General features: G+C 31.4%; 1 protein-coding gene across 6 annotated transcripts in view; it reads left to right on the top strand.

The window, feature by feature from the left end:
- LOC134242050 (potassium/sodium hyperpolarization-activated cyclic nucleotide-gated channel 3-like) overlaps window positions 1–13,592 on the top strand; it is a 104,515-nt gene extending 90,923 nt beyond the window's left edge. For 3 of the 6 annotated variants that reach the window (XM_062724061.1, XM_062724064.1, XM_062724060.1), the window contains exons 4-11: window positions 1,086–1,292; window positions 4,597–4,694; window positions 6,021–6,071; window positions 6,818–6,967; window positions 7,595–7,813; window positions 8,565–8,711; window positions 9,979–10,222; window positions 10,598–13,592. In XM_062724061.1, coding sequence (XP_062580045.1) covers window positions 1,086–1,292; window positions 4,597–4,694; window positions 6,021–6,071; window positions 6,818–6,967; window positions 7,595–7,813; window positions 8,565–8,711; window positions 9,979–10,222; window positions 10,598–11,589 — 2,108 coding nt within the window. In that variant the 3' untranslated portion in view covers window positions 11,590–13,592. The remainder of the gene's footprint in view (window positions 1–1,085; window positions 1,293–4,596; window positions 4,695–6,020; window positions 6,072–6,817; window positions 6,968–7,594; window positions 7,814–8,564; window positions 8,712–9,978; window positions 10,223–10,597) is intronic. The other 3 variants (XM_062724062.1, XM_062724063.1, XM_062724065.1) reach the window with 3 other exon arrangements.
- Window positions 13,593–17,807: the final 4,215 nt, after the last annotated feature.

The following is a 17,807-nucleotide window of genomic DNA, read 5'->3' as shown; positions in this document are numbered from 1 at the left end:
CTTCACATCATCACCAATCTTTTTCAACCAAAATTTATCAATTTATTTTTGTAAGGAGACGGTCTATTAATGTATGTTTCATTTTGACAGGTCCTTAAGAGACAGCTAATAAAAAGCTCAGCTTACAATCCATACACTCATGTACTAGTTAAAACTTTTTATGATGCTGAAAAAAATCGATGCTGGCGCTCCCTTTCTATGGTAGCAATTTTTCAGTAAATAACACTTACTCCCATTGGTATATTTAGATCTAAATATCATATGTTCATGTAAAAGAGGCATATGAAGATTTCTTTCTTCCTATAGCTGTATCTTGAAATTCCACGAAATTGAAATCTTTTGACAGTTTTATCTTACAAAAATTGAACTCTATCGAGCTGTGTTGCTCAAGAAAGCATGGTAGCTTCATGATAAAATACCTCTACGTATTTACCAGCCTGAATATATATATATATATATATATATATATATATATATATATATATATATATATATATATATATATATATATATATATATATTATATATATAGTGTACATTGTCCTTTATTTAGATCTCGCACTTCGTATATTTTCGAAAGTAATTTCCCGGAATTTGCTCCTCGCTGGGTTTTGATCCTCTGCCATCTTGAATATACGTGTAAGCAATCTCAGAATTTTCCTTCGAAATAATGGTGAAGACTATTTTTTGTCAAATAAGAAACTCTTTTCTTATTTAATTTTTTTTTGTTTATTTGTTTAGTTGAAATACATTTTCTTCCCCATGAACAGTAGGCCAGGACAAAAATAATTATATGAATTGAGCGTTATCTCTAAATTTAACTTGTGTATGATAACAAATTAAAATCCATGATTAAGATTTTCAAAGAAGCAAATTTTAAGAGAAATACTTCAATGTCACATATGGTTAAATAAAGGCCAATATTTGACTAAATTAACATACAAATTAACAATTATCTAAAGGTAGTTAGATCAGGAATAAAACTCAACTGGCCAATTGAATCTGAAATCTTAAGAGTTTTATTTTGATTTAATATACATGTACATGTATATTGTGTAATTGTTCAACTTTTTATTAAATTACAGGTATAATATTGAATGACTTCGCAGACGAAATCATTTTAGATCCTAAGTTGATAGCCAAGCATTATGTTAAGTCTTGGTTTTTCCTTGATCTCATCAGTAGTATTCCAATGGATTATATTTTTCTCTGGTGGGATGCCGAGGCCGACTTTTACCAAATGATCCATGCAGGTACGAGCTCGCGAGTGGATGCCGGCTCTTATTGGCAAGGTGATCATTCCCATAATTCTCTCTCTTATATCACGTTACTTTTTTTTGTTTGTCCTGCCTTTATTTAACCTTTTCACGTAATTGTATCAGCTTTCCTCGGGGTTTGTAATTTTACAAGTCTTCCTCAGATAGCTTGGTACATCCTTCGAAAATTGTTTTGGGAACTGTCATGTGTGTTGCATAAAGAAAGATAAAAAGGGTTCTCTGTTCCTAAGAAAACCGTGCAAACAAAATAATAAATGCCTTTTGTAAAAATATATCATATACATGCATACCTAAACAGGAATTTTGATTGCTACTCTTAAGCATTTACCTCTAATCCGATGAAGGCTTGTCTTTGTTGAAATTGCTGCTATAAAACTTCAGAATGTTTATTGCTTTGTGTGCACTAACGCTGAGGTTTATTGACGATAGAGGATACTTATTTTAAAATGATCAACTTTTGTAATTTCAAACTCTTTTGAATATGAACCTCTTTGTTATAAAGCAAATGTTTTCATCCCAAAAGATAAAATCTACTTTCATCTCCCTCTTTTTTTTTAATTTATAAAACTTTTTAAAAAAATTCGATTAATTTGTTGACATTCTGTATGCTTAAGACCTTTTGTATACCATTGCAACATTTAATAGAAATTTTTTATATAAGCTGAGAAATTATTGAGAATGGTCGCCTTGGATATCCTAGGAGGTTATAGTAATTAAAACGAATGGAAGGAAGAGCTTTGTAAGTGATTTTGTTCTAAGCACCGAGGTTTCCTTCAGGGCCTTTGTCGGTGTTTAATATATATAACTATTGTGTGTTCGTGTATATGTAATGTGCTACATAAAATGAAAGATAAAAGGATGAAATTGTTGAATGTTTCACTTCACTTCACTTTCTCTGCATGCTGGAGTATATATTTTTTTTATCGATGTTGTGACCACAATTTCTACTGTCAATATTATTATTTTTTTTTTTTATAAATTATATCTTCATTCTCTAGTGAAAGGTTGTATTTTGTGAATTGGTATAATTTTTTGAACTTGTGAATATTTAGGACTTTCTAGAATCATTTATTTTATCAATACCGGGTATGATATTATATGTTGATTTGATATTGATATTTGGATATTTTACTTGATAAAAACGTTAATGGTAATCTAACAACCAAGCTCTATGATAAACGAGGTGACTTTAACTTTTTAATCGTCAACTTCTCTTACTTATGCAGTATACCTTCATCACCTGCATACGGAATTTATAGATCTCAGTTGATTCGATACGCCAGAGCATGCTCTACGTATGAACAATTTCTAAAAACGAGGTAAATTATTGATAAACAAGTTGATGAAACACGGATATCAGCAGTCTCGTTTAAAGTAATAATTTCGTAAATTCTATTACCTTGTCAGCAAATACAATTTATTATTGAGTCAAATGCTGACTAATGTTTTACATATTTATCGTTAGTCCATAATTTATACACTGAATCGACGACGGATTTTCCCGTAATTTCCCGATCATGACAAAAAGCGCACGGCGGGAGTGACCGTTTGGCAGGGGATGCTCACTCCTCCATGGCACCTGATCCCACCTCTGATGTTTTGGAGGTCTGTGTTTGCTCTGCTCCTATTTTGTATTGTTTTATGGAGTTTTGATCTTGAATACTGTTCGTTATCTACATCTGTTCCATAAAAAGCATAAAATATATGACCCTCTAAGATTTTCAAGGGAAATCAATACGAGGGAATTTTGTACTTGACACGAGGTGCTATACATTTAACTATTCTAATGTAATCAATTAAATACATCCTGATTTATCAATATGTGATTGCAATTGATGTACATATAATTACCAGTGTTTATTTTTACACATCTACAAGTTTGTGTGTTTTAAATCTTGGCATTTACTGTTAGTTTGATAGGGTTTTTACATATTTTATATAGATGGACACACACACACACACAAGTAAATTTGTATAAAGTTTTTGTTTGAAGTGCTTTCGCAGAAAAAAAAATTCCCAAGAAATCCCTTCTAAAAAGCATCTTCCTATTTTTTCATTTTAGTAAAGAAGATGGGGGGATAAGGCGGGCGAAGTGCCTATAGTGCGACAGATAAGAAGTGAAAAATTTAATCTCAATTTAAACTAAATTTTATTTGATATTTCATCTAATATTAAAGTTTACTTTATGTAAAATCTCTACAATTTACAAAAATCTCACAAAGACTGAAATTATTTGCCTATGAAAAAGATTACACACACTAAAAAGAACAAAAACGATCATTTTCTCATACTTTAACAAGGTTTTTCAATATGAGTGGGTCTTCGCTCCATTTTTCTGAAAGATGATCCTAAAAGTTTGCAGTAAAATACACATTTTTTGGTTTACAAAAACATGGAGCGAAGACCCACAATACCTTAAAAGTACACTTTTATGACACAACATTTGCATCTTTCAAAGAAATACTTGAAGTCCATTAAGTCGAAGGTCATATCACAAACATGATTTAAATGCCCGAAATCAGCAGGAGTGATGTAGCATAGTGGTTAACGCGTTAGTCTCAAAGCAGTATGCTATTGATACGACGGATTTTTATTCCTAGGGTTCGAGTCCCACGAATATCATCAAATAGGCCTAATTTTAAGAAAGAAATTTTTTTACAATATTTTTTTTTTCTCTCAGAAAGTTTTTTTCTCATAATTTCTAAAACTTCAATAATTAGAAGTTAATTTATTTACTCAATTCACATATTGCATACGATCTTTTAATATATGACGCTATAGGCATTCTGCCCGCCTTGTTCCCCCATCTTCTTAAGTTATTTATACATACCATTTCTCAGGAATATAAAGATAAATGTTAAACATGCATCCTCTCACTTTGGAATTCAAATGATTAGGAGCGTACTTTTTATTTAGGAGAAATTTTTCTATTCCAACGCTTGGGGCTTTACATGAAAAAGAGGTTGAAATAAACAAACAGTAATGGATCTCAAAAACATTTACAAAATCATGCAAATCTATGAAATATTATCATCTGCAATTTCTTGTCATTTCGAAATACATCATCAAATACTGCATTAAAACATTGTTGTATCAAACGTTCTGAAGCATGATCTGCATATTTTTGTTTTAATTTTCTATCTTAGATTTAAAATATACATTAGCATATACTGACATGGACTTGATATTACATAATGGTGTTAAATAAAGAAATAAAAAAAAAATACAAATATGTTGATAAAACAATCAAAAGTGTTGTTAGGGCAATAAGAAAAACAATTATAGTATCTGATAAGTAACCATGATGTTTTAATTGTAGGAAGGGCGTTGAGGATTTTACGGTTGGCAAAGCTGCTGAGTCTCTTACGATTGCTGCGGTTGTCCCGTTTGGTGCGATACGTACAACAGTGGGAAGAGGTAAGAATCTAAAGTAAAACGTCATTCTGTCGTCTGCATTGTCTCAATTTTTGTCTTCATTAGCATTACAACAGTTCATAAATTATATTTTTCCAATAAATTATCTACTGATTACTTTGATGTAAAGTGGGAGGGAAGTGTTGAATACAGTTTTGTAAATACTAACTGGTTTTCGCAAATATTCCTATTTTGCATGAGTGTATTAAACTTAAAAATTGGGCTCAGTTCGTGTGCATTGTTGTGGATGCATGGTAATGGTATAAAAGCGATACCACGTACCTAAATACAACCAATCATGTCATTTTAAAGAGTTTTTATTCCCAAATTTTCCAAATGTGCACCCTACCTTTTGTAATTATAAACGTTGTATAATGTGTTATACTTCGTACGTAATCGATGTGTTTTCTCTTAATAAAAAATTGAGGAATTGTATTCATAAAATAGGCAACACTTAGTTATACAGTAAGTACTGAACTTCTGCGAGAAGCTCTGACTTTTACAGATGACGGTTTACTTTGACATTTAAACCTATATCATCTACGTAGGTACAGAATAGATAATAGATCAGAAAAATGTCTAGTGGTAATAGGTATGGTGTTTTGGGAACATGTTAATGCCGGGAGTTGAGGGTAGTGTGGATGTCATTTTCTTCAAGGGCAACTTATTTGTGCTTTTGAAATAACCCGATATTTTCGTTTAATTAAATGTTGAGCTACAAATTTATATAAAAAATTTCTGTACATTGTCTTAATGTGTAAAATTAAGCCGTCAAGTGTAAAAGTCAGCGCTCCTTTCAAAAGTCCATTACTAAATAGTGTATCACAACTGTTGATATTTTGCAATTGCGCCGTGTTAAAAAAACAAAGTTTGTCGTTCTTCATTGTATAACTGTGTAGAATCCCAAATCTTACAAATATGTCTTTTTATTTGGCTTTCCAGCTGTTAAAAACTAAGAAGGTGAGTTTTGTGCTTTCAAGTATCAATATATATATCCTTAGCGACATAAAAGTTGTGGAGCAATACATGTGACCAAACTAAAGCAATCGCATAGTAGTCACTATTATAGGAAATCCTATAGATTAATAAACACAAACATTGTAATATTCCATTAAACATCATGCGTACCAACACGTGTGTCATAACCCTACTACACAAGAACTGACGATTATATTTAGCCTTTCTGTTTTCTTTTATTTTGAGTACGGTTTCTCCCCATGTCTTTATTTCTACTAAGTCTACAGCGCAAAGCGTTTAATTTCTTGCATTTAACATCCTTATTTGGATTTAAGCATAACCTGTTTGTACTCATGATTTATTTCCGATTAGTTTGAAGCCTGTCCTTGTTTGAGTATGTTTGGACGCCGAAAACGACCTGGGGTGAGTTGAAGGCAGTCTCTGATTGGATGAAATCATCTAGGCCTTTTTTGTCGGAGTTGGACTTTATAGTGCACCAAGAAATAATTTCTTTAGAAATGCACGTTGGATTCAAAATGACTTTGTAAAAAGTGATCTCTTTCATAGTATGTTGAATGATTGTCTTCTGAATGATGACAACTAGAAGTATACTCTGATCTGAACTGTGAAAACCAGTTCACCATTGGCATGTGCTGGCTATTGTATGTGGCATGCTCTGTGTTTCGCTTCAGTTTGTTGTTTCTATACCTGTCTTTGTTGTATATACGGTAATACAATCATGCATAAAATTTTTTAAATTTCTTATTTTTCATTTCTTAAAAAAATATTCCTTAAAATAATTGGAAGAATGATAAACATGATTAAGAGATGACAATGTCATTCCAGTGTTATGTTACATGCATTTTCAGCACCTGCTTTTGCAGTTCTCGGTTCACTGCATCCTTTATCACTGCTTTCTATTTTTTTTACTCTGTTGAGAGTCTCTTTTTCAGCAAATTTGCTTCATATAATGCAGAATTCTCCAAAAAACTCAATTACCTTTTGACCCCTGCTGTCATTTTCCACTTCCCTCCCCAGTCTTTTATTAAGCTGAACTACAAGATGAATGATTATGTAATATATACATTTGTCTAAAATGTTAACATTTTTAGAAATAAATACACGCAAATCACGATCTACTAGAAACTTGTCTATTTGTACTTTTTCAGTTTCTTGCTGTAGCTGGGAAATTTATGCGGATCTTTAATCTGATATGTCTCATGCTACTACTCGGTCATTGGAATGGGTGTCTGCAGTTCTTAGTGCCAATGTTAGAAGACTTCCCAAAAGACTGCTGGGTTTCCATTGAAGAACTAAAGGTAAACTCATATCTTAGAAACCAGAAATAAAATACACTAAAAGTTTGCCGTTTGTATAACTGACTTTGGAGCTTTGTTCAACACTCTTAAAAAAGGAAAGTCGATGCATCGAAGCCAAAAAGCAACAAGAATTGTAACAATGAAAGTCTAAAATCTCTAATGGTATTCATATTTAATGAAGCATCAAAATAGCAACGTTGTGGTGGAGTTTACAAATAAAAGATTAATGGGTAAAACCACAGGCTGCCAGATATACAAGAGAGATTCAAATAATTGTGTGCGAAGGGGGGGAGTATGTCAGAATATTTTTAACACCTCGCTGCGTACAGCATTTCTCGAAACCTATCTCAGTTTCAAAGTAATAAGAACATATATGTATTTTTAAGAGAAAGACATTATCAGATATTATTCATGTTTTTTTTAACCTCAAAATCAAGTATTACTCATGAACATTAAATCTGAATTTCCTAATCATCAGACAATTTTTTCTTTAGTTCTAAATTCATTCAAAAGTCCATTTTATTTGGAAAGAATAACCAGAACGATTCCTTTAGTATTCATTCCGACTAATGAAAAAAATATACATACTGTTCCGTTTTGTTAAGTCTGTATTTTAATTTATTTCAGCATGCTTCATGGTTTACACAGTACACATGGGCGTTATTTAAAGCTTTGTCCCACATGCTCTGTATCGGCTATGGACGTTTCCCGCCACAAAATATGACGGACACGTGGTTGACTATTTTGAGCATGCTTAGTGGTGCTACTTGTTATGCACTTTTCCTTGGGCATACAACAACGATAATTCAGTCATTTGACACATCACGACGGCTTTATAACGAAAAGGTACTACAGTATACAAAAAAAAATATACATGGACAAAATGCATTGAGCATTAAAATAAAGCTTTTGAAAAGAAAAATACATGACATTGATGTTAAAAATTGATTTTGAAAAGTTTTATAGTTTTTAAAAGAATTTAAAAGCATTAGAATATCACAAAAGCACGAAGTGTAAAACTTCAAAAATTGTAATTAAAAATGAGAAAAATGTAGCAATCTTCTGTTTTTGAATTGGAACACTGCAAGGTTTTTAGAAAAATTATGGAAACTTTTTTTTGAAGCATGTAACTTCAAGATAACTGAAATGATTGTAACATATCCATAGAACTGCAAACTTTCATTTGAAATTTTTGGATATAACTTATTGTAGAGAAACACAAGGAGTCTATATGAAAATCTTCAAAGGTCTTTCTTAATGTTTAAATGACCTTTCATAGAGTCATTCTTATCATCTAATGACGTAAGCTTTTTAAGTTAACTAGTTAAATTTACTTTATTTCGTTGTCTATCTCATTAAACGAGATGTTTACCTTTGCTTACAGTCGTAAACATACTATTATGTAGATAATAATGAAGGGACTATTCATTATTGAGCGCCCTGTATACAAGATATTTTAAAATTGTCTTTCATATAAAAAAAGATCTAGAGCAACTGTTATTTTTTTTTTGCGAAGTTAGAAATACTGAACATTCGAGCAGTTGTAAACATTATTTTATGTAAGATATATGTACGCCAAGATCTCATGTATTTTCAGTTCAAACAAGTTGAGGAATACATGATATACAGAAAGTTACCCAGAAAACTACGACAAAGGATATCCGAGTATTATGAACATCGTTACCAGGGCAAAATGTTTGATGAAGACAATATTTTGGTTGAATTAAATGAGTGTCTTCGTCAGGTGTGTATTTTTCAAGATTCCAACATAGTACAATATATATACGTTTCTGAATCAATTCAAAAATCGTTAAGTGAAATACTATAACGTTTTTCACTAAGGTACTTATTTCTTAAACTGTTATGTTTACATAAGCAAACTTAAGAAAAATGCACTATGTGTAATATATATTACGTGTATTTGATGAGCTTATCTCATCTGAAAGCTCAAGTACTTGTATTGTTTCTGATCACCGTCCATCCACTTATCTATTGAACGTTTCCCAATTCCTGACTTCTTCTTAAGAAGCATAGGAACAATTTTTACCAACGCTGGTACGAAGCATCCATGCGTATTAAGGATTCTAAATTGTTGAAAATCAAGGACCATGCAAACCCACTTCCAAGGAGAGATAATCAAGAAAAAGGCAAAAACAAAGAAATCAATAAAAATCGGCTTATTTAGAACCACGGGGCCAAAATGAACCTAAGATGAAACCTTTCTGAGAAAGCGTAGATTGTAAATTGTCCAAATCATGAATCTTGAGTTTAAATTATAGTTACAATAGAAGATGAAATCTTTGCATTTAACTACGAGTTCGTAAGAAAAAATTTTGAAAAGGAAACGTATATGAAAGTAAAGATTTTAGAATGTTCAAATTAGGATCCCCGGAGTAAAGGTGAGACCTCAATGATAAGGAATTAGACTATCTCGACTAAAGAAAGAAATTTATTTGGAACCTTCCTAAACGAAGTTTAATCCCTTGGGAAAGAGTCGGGTTACAATAAAGGACGAAAATATTGCATTGAACTATAAAAGAATTAAAGGAAATCTCAGAAACACAGTATAGATTTATCTACTTGCAAACTTTCCCATGTTGTGTGAATTTAAGTTTGTTTCTGGTTATGGGCGAATTTTAGTAAATAGGAATAATGAATGGAATTTAGGAAGATATATACAAAAATTATATTTATTATTCTCTTAAGTAGCATACTTTAACGTACAAAGCAATTTTGTAGATTGATGTAGACTTAATCGAAAAATTAAAGTAACCTCATGTTAAAATTGTTGTTAAACCCTAGAGGTTTCATCTGTTTTACAACGTGCAATTCAAACAGTAGTAGCAATAACTTCATGAGTGGAATGGATGAATTAGGTATATAGCACCTTAGTTATATAAGTATAATACTTGTAAATACAGAGCATCTTACAATTGTATTTCCATTTTAATTCTACCGTGGATAGAAATTTACTTGCCAAAGAAACTGAACAAATGACTTTATATTCGTAGGAAGTTATCAACCATAATTGTCGAGCCTTGGTGAAATCCGTGCCATTTTTCACAAATGCTGATCCCCAGTTTGTTTCTGAGGTAATCAGTAAATTGGAATTTGAAGTCTTTCAACCTGGGGATTATATCATAAAAGAAGGAACTATGGGAACAAAGATGTACTTCATTCAAGAGGGAATCGTCGACATTATCACTAAGGACGGCGAGATCGCCACTTCGCTGTCTGATGGTTCATACTTTGGTGGTAAGTTGCCCTCTTACCAGTCTCCATTAAAAAAGTTTTTTTTTCTTTTTTATCGCAGTTAAAATTACGCACGTTTGCATTTGTTCCAAAATATTGTAATTCCTCGGTTAATGTGGTTTCATCAATTTTCGTTGGCATCAATTTTGTGTATTGTGTAAAACAAACGTTTTCGAGGATACGTAATTTCGTGGACAAAAGCATTGCCTATAGAAGTGAATAACATATTTCTTAATTCAATGAACATTTAAATTCGTGGATCTGCTCAACAACGAAATCCTCAAAAATTGGTGCTCAACGAATATTGATGAAACCACAGTTTCTCCTTTTTGATTTCTTGCAAAATTATTCAATAAACACATTATATTGTATTTACAGAAATATGCTTACTAACAAATGCCAAAAGGGTTGCTAGTGTACGTGCAGAAACCTACGTGAATCTTTATTCTTTATCGGTTGAACATTTTAATACAGTATTGGAAAGATATCCCCTCATGCGCAGAACTATGGAAAGTGTTGCCGCTGAAAGGTTAACCAAAATCGGCAAAAATCCAAGCATTGTTAGTAGTAGAGCTGACCTTGAGGAAGATCAAAAGTTGGTTAATGAAATAGTAATGGAATCGACCCCAGTCGTCACAAGTGCGAGTGAAGACGAGGATAAAGATTCAGATGATAGTTCAGAAAGTTCAAAAAGTTCACGTAGAAAAAAGAAATTTAAGTTTGACTTTACTGGAAAACTACACAAAATTACCGAAGAACGAAAATCGAAATCTAGAGAAAGTATACATAAAGATTCTCTTGAAATGCCAAATGGTAAAATGGATAAATTACGGAAATTACCATCCGGCTCTAATTTGTTCGGATTACGGGTAGGATTTGCAGGCTTCACGGATAGGAAACGTTCAGAGAGTGTGGGTGCGAACCTTAATTCTATAGATCGCCGTGATTCTGATCAGAGTCAAATCGAACCAGGCAATCTTCCACGCCGCGCCAGTTTTTTAGGAACAAGGTTCTTTAAACCAAAAGAAGTAAAGAGAGAAAAGAAGCAAAGGACACAGTCAACGGGAGGTAGCGATTCGCCTCTGTCAGAAGGCAAGGGTGGAGTGATTCAGTTTTTAACAGTACCTTTGCAAGCTGAAACACGGCATAAACTAAAGGGGAAGAAATCAAGATCTGAACAATCTATTTCCCCTAAGGAATCCACCAGTATGCATTCCCAAAACATGTCGGAGGAACCTGCTCCAAATGTGCAATCAAGCAGTGAAAATTTACCGAAAATTGAAACTGTGGTGCATCATACAGATAGGGCTAAAGAATGCGTCTATCAGATAGAAAATCTAGATGAAAAGCCTGGTAGTTCGTGTTTTTAAAGTTTTATTTTTCATGAATCGTTCATAATATAATCTTGGGTTATCATAAAATATATTCTGTTCACTTCAGGAGTTCGTAAGGGGATCAATTACTACATTCAGCATGCCATATCACACATGTATAATTATTTATCAATATGAATGCAAGTTAAAGAATTATGCAACTAAACAGTAATAAAACTATATTTTGATATGTTAATGCAGGTAATAGAGGATGCATATGTCTTTGTGGATTTCTTTTCCTAATCAATTTTTTTTTTTTTTTGATTTAAAAAAAAACTTAATTATTCTTCTGCAGTAGTTTACGATCCTGTAAGGCAGCTTAATTACTATATACGATAAATTCTATTTTCAACGTTGGAGAATAGGTCTTCATTTGTATTTAAAAGTTATAAGTCCTTTGATGTCCTTATCGATTCTAGACGTTTACGACTGCATCGAATAATTGTTAAGGAAATCCTCAGTGAATAAATATAAGCAGTTTTAAAAAAAGTAGAATGGATGTTTGATTCTCTTCATTTCAAGCGAAAAACTTCATTGTTAAAGTGGATTATGTGTAACTGGGGTAAAGATCTAACCCGAGAAAATATAAAGTGGAATTTGATGTCCTCTAGATGCAATTTAATGATCTTTAATAAGATATAACTACTTTTACAGATTAGAAGGACCGTGTCTACCATTATTTTTAATTCTTGTAATTTCCTAGTAATTCCTGTTTTTTATCCATCATTGCACATCTTCAACCCTAATAAATCACTGTATCATTGTTAATTGAAACATGTAAGGTGCAAATCAACCATTGCTAATAACTCTAGGTTTCTGAATATTCCTTGAAAGTGAAATCTAATGTAACTGCCTGCCTCTACGGATCGAAATCCATGATTCATGGCCTCTCTACATATCAATCAATATTATTGTGATCTTGACTTTGATGAAACTGGGAATTATTTGAAAGCAATGAAACAACTTTCCTACTGTAACTCACTGCGAAGTATAATTTGTGTTTTCAAACTGATTTTTTATTAATCTAATGTTTTTATTTTCATTTTGAAGCTTCTTAAAAACTGGCACATTATAATAAATGTGTTTTTTCCATAAACATCTGTCCAATTGATGTATATTTCCAAAAGTAATTGATTCAAACACTATTGTAAGATAAATTTTATTCCATATCAATTAAACGTTGGAATAACTGTTCATATATTTCTCTGTTTAAAATTGATATCAATTTTTATATTCGAAATGTTCTGTGATTTGTCGTGCAATTGCATTGCACATCATGTGTGCCAAATTGTCATTTTGTAGAATGTAGTCAACAACGAATTTTGTTATTTTCATCTTATTTGCAAACAGGGAGATTTGGAGGAACTCTCAAATTCATAGCTTTAGATTGGTTGACGTTTTATTATCAGTATTATAATAACGTGTCCCACTATTGGTGTGTTACATGTACTGACGGAAAACTTCAGTCTTCTGTAAATGGGTAAATATTTAAGAAATTCTCTGTTTGAAAGTTAGTATACATATACTACGTAAACATCCTTTAAGTTTAATGTCTTTTATATATCATAGAGACATTTCAGGTTTCTTTTTTCCAACATTAATTCTTTTGCACAGCAAATTATCCTGAATTCATTCTAATCCTCTGATAAGCACATTCCAAGCGTTTTTCTTTTTTGTTTGGTTGCACGTGTGGAAGTTATTTTTAATCTGTAGTTTACAGGCTCATTAAATGTGCAGTGGGGTCTCTTTCTTTTCAGTAAAGAAGATATCGAATTTGGCCTATACATTATGTAATAAGAATAGAGTATTTTTATTTCATAGAGTGTTATTTTGCAGATATCAGCGACTGTGATATTATACATGCATCTTGTTTTTATTTAATATTTGTTACGTCTTTATTTGTGTCAGTTAGATATTATCTCGTCCTGATATAATATCAAGGGTAGAGAAAAAATACTGATATTCACTGTGTTATCAGAATAAAGATATAAAACAAGTTATATTTAGTCGTTTCACTTTTAAGATTGAATTTTAAAATGCTGACCTTAAAATGTAAAGACATTTCAATAAGTTTGATATAAAATCAACTACATGTTTATATCTTTGTATGTTTGGAATGGAATTCCATGTTCTGGTGATGTGGAGGATTGAAAAAAATCATTTCGTTAACAAAATAAAGATTTGTAGAAAACAAGCTTTTAAAATATACACAAAGGATAAAAATAAACGAAACAAAAACTACTTTTAAAAACAAGTGCCCTCTCACCCTTATCCCCCCAACAAACCCATCAATACAACAGAAAAAAAATAATGGTTTAAAAAATATTACATTTGTTTAAAAAACACATTTCCTCTTTCAATTGAAACTCTAATAAAAATTAAGGTACAATTTATAAACCTTTATCGAGGAGTACATGTAATACAGGTTTGTGAAATTATCAAGTAAGTCCCCATAAATGTTTCAAAACATTGCCTTATTACTTATGATTTACGTTATGTGAATTAATGATTTTAAAAGAAATATATTTTCTACCATTTAATTCCTAAACCAATGCAAAAGATTTAGTTTTCAAACCTTAACGTTATTAAAAAAAACTGTGTTACTTTGATATACTGTGAAATTAAGTCGACAGGTAATGACTTGTTTAAATAGTTGTCTTTAGGTAATGGAAAGTCCCACACTAAACTTAATAATCTATAGTAGTGCAGATTCCTAGATGCAACGTCCAGGCAAGTTTGGTTAAGAAGGTCATAAAGTTACTTTGGAATGGAATCGCAACAAAAATTTTATTCTGATCATTCATCAGGAAAAGGGAGGAAAATCTAGCATCTAAAGAGTTCAACCCTAGATGCATCATCCATGTAAGTTTGGTCTAGGTTTGTTTGCTTGTGAAGGAACCTGCTACAAAAACTTGGATCATTTTGCTGGAAAATGTATTTCAAATTCAGTTACTGAAGCAACTCTGTATAAGTATATCATTGCATCCTTAGATTTATAATTCTTACAAATTGGTCCAGAAAGGGCAAACTTTCATGCAATTAAAATGAAAGTGCTCCAAAAACTTTAACCTGGCCACTCATTCAGAAAAAGCCAGATCGAGTATCTGCATGAAGCAATCCTGTTAGTGTGCATCATCCTTGCAAATGCATGGTCAAGCTTACAATAAACGTGATCCTAAAACTTTGACTTGGTCACTTATCCGGAAAATGACGATCAGATCAAGCATCTTAAGCAAGCCTGGTAATGTACATCCTTAGATGTTTCATTTGAAAGATTTATCAATGTAAGTTTTAAAGTTATTTGGACATGCATCAAAAATTTTTACTGTTCCAAAAACATTAACTTGTTCAATCTTTAGCTACAATTGAAGCAACAAAAACCTTGACTGGCACAATGAAATATACAAAAAGCGTCTTCATGCATTTGAGTCACACTTGCTGTTTATTTAAATGATAAACATGCTTCTTCTTTACTAGATTTGAAAATATAGTTTTTGTAAAGTCATATTTCTTGGAAAGTTAAAGGAATTCCAGTGTTTCGCTCTTAAAGAATGGTAGATAGCATCCCAAGACATCCATTCACATACTTTGTTTAAACATCAAAATCTTGTAGATATGCTATTTTTGTAGGTATTTTATATGACAGTACATTGACTCTTTCACGTATTGAACACTATCTAGCATATAGTTTATGCTAACCATACAAAAAAAGGAGCAAGGAAAAACTTCTAATTAACTTATCAAATATTTTTAGATATAATTTCGACAATGTATTATCGATTAACAATAGTTACTTCAATTTAATTATCGATATATCATAGAGAACTTAATTGAAATCAAAGACATTACAGTGTGCCAAATCAGTTTCATATTTAATTTTGGATGTTTTACTAGAAAACGAGAAAGGACTAAGTATGCCAAACGAAATGATTCCAGTATTTCGGTCGTCAGCTATTATTTTTCGTAATATTTTAATATCCCGTTATCATGTCATGTGCAATCACTTTATATAAAACCGATGCATGTTACTGACCGTTGAGTAAAAACCTCTTATAAAGTTTCATAAATTCTATGGATGTCTAAATGACATTGTACGCAAATATGACGTATATCATTTAGTCATGCTGAAGCAAACTTGTTTAGTATTGAATGTTAAGCATTTTTTTTTTGGATACTGAATTTGACTACAGAATGCTATCTACATTACCAATACGTAGGAGGGCTCACAGTGGATGGAACATGTCTACAGGGGATGCTTCCTGATCCCACCACTGAAACTTCCAGGGGTCGGCGTTTATGCCCTCTTCACAGATTTGTATAGTTAAAAGATGTTTTGAGATTGATCTCTCTTACACTTTATTATCTTCACCATTTTTTAACCTACTATGCATTTTTTTTTTACAATCATCAATCTTAAAGACAGTTTACGACATCCAATGTTTCTTGTTTGTTTGTTTTTTTGAAAACTTACTTCTATAGATTTTATTTCATAACTATATACATGACTATTATTCGTCTTCTTATGATTTAATAACTATGTTTCATTAGTTTTCATTCATGGAAGTAAAAAAATATAAAGATACATGTATTTCCTTTCAAATATACTTAAATGTATTAAACAACAATACGAGGGTTGTCCCAAAAAGTCGTAGACAATGTTAATAACTTTTTTAACACGCAACTAAAACTAACCAAATTTTGCATACACATAATACAACCAATGTTCTTTAAAATTGTGAATTCTTAAATATATATCTTTCATATTAATTATATTGGGACGATTTATATGAAGGCCGATATGGTCTGTCGGCGCACGACCAAAATTCGGAATAATTTACGCATCATATAACTATTACATTATTTTTATTTCTTTAGTACTATGCAAAAGATTGAACTAGAATTTTAATCACTGAAACCAGAATCAAAATCTTAATAATATGTCAAAATTTCATGTAAATAGCATTAGAAACAGACGACTAGTGTTATGATTTTCAAAGTGTTGTCCGAATTAAGATTGATGAAAATGACGTCGTCGAACGGGTACGGAAATGTAATAGATTATTTTTGGTATGTTTTACATTCATCAGAGACGGAGGGAAAGAGTACAGAAAGGACATTACACACTATATTTTGATAGAAATGTTGTTTTTTAATAGCACGAGATTCAAAGATAGTTTTAATTCCCTCTATATCGGAAAAATAGTTATTGCATGTAAATTAGAGCACTGATTGCTTAACGCAGACATTTGGAAACGGGCCATGAACGTCGTCAAACAAGGTGCATTCCCTGTTGCCTAAAATGTGTTACATTAAAAGTTTAAATCTAAAGTTTAAACTTATCTATATACTATCTAGATAAGTTTAAACTTTAGATTTAAACTTTTAATGTAACAAATGTACGGTGATCTTTCAACTAATTTAATTTTGACTAAAATTTGAATCTGCATAAGAAGAGGGACAGTGGTAAATTTAAATTAGTCCCTTTGTCAAGAGTGGTTTTTCACTATTAAAAAAATATTAATTTGGATGTTAATAGCCTCATGTGAAGCAGAAAAAGATATCATGACGTTATGAGAGACGTAAATTACGCTTGCTTTCATGCGCCGATGTACACTTACATGGTTTCTTCATTTTTTCATAGTTTTCTTATTAAATGTGGTATCGTCATGAATCTTGAAATGCATGATCATAAAATGCTACTCTTTGCTATGACAAGAAAAGAAATTTGATTTAGCAAAGAGAAAATAAAATATGTTCCCTGTCTACAACTTTTTGGAACAACCCTCGTATACAATGGCTTGCAATTAATATGACAATGTAATAACGCCGATGCAAAGAAACAAATAATTTTGTAAAAAAAAATCATTGTATTGTACAATAATTTTTCCAGTTTTGTCATTTATAAAAAAAAAAAAGGAATTGGACAGATGTGGAGAAACACAATATTGTACTTTCAAGACTAAACGATGATAAAAATTGTTATTTTAATGTTCCACTGTCATAGAGTTTTGGTAGAATTAAAAATCCACTTCAAAATATTGTACAAATTAAGGGGAGAAAGTTTTACTTCTGTTATATTTGCATATGGATATTTTGCCAAATTATGCAAACACATCAACAATAAAACATTAATTTGAGAGTTTATAAATTCATTATTTTGTTCTTTATTCATATCTTATTCTTGAAAGTAATGCTGTGTAATAAAATTGTTTGAT

The sequence above is a fragment of the Saccostrea cucullata genome, unplaced genomic scaffold, assembly GCF_032062105.1.
Source record: "Saccostrea cucullata isolate Sc308-1 unplaced genomic scaffold, CSIRO_AGI_Scuc_v1 ctg93, whole genome shotgun sequence".
NCBI classification, from domain to species: domain Eukaryota; kingdom Metazoa; phylum Mollusca; class Bivalvia; order Ostreida; family Ostreidae; genus Saccostrea; species Saccostrea cuccullata.
The sequence above is the reverse complement of the archived record's forward strand: the minus strand, read 5'-3'. Positions and strand labels throughout refer to the sequence as shown.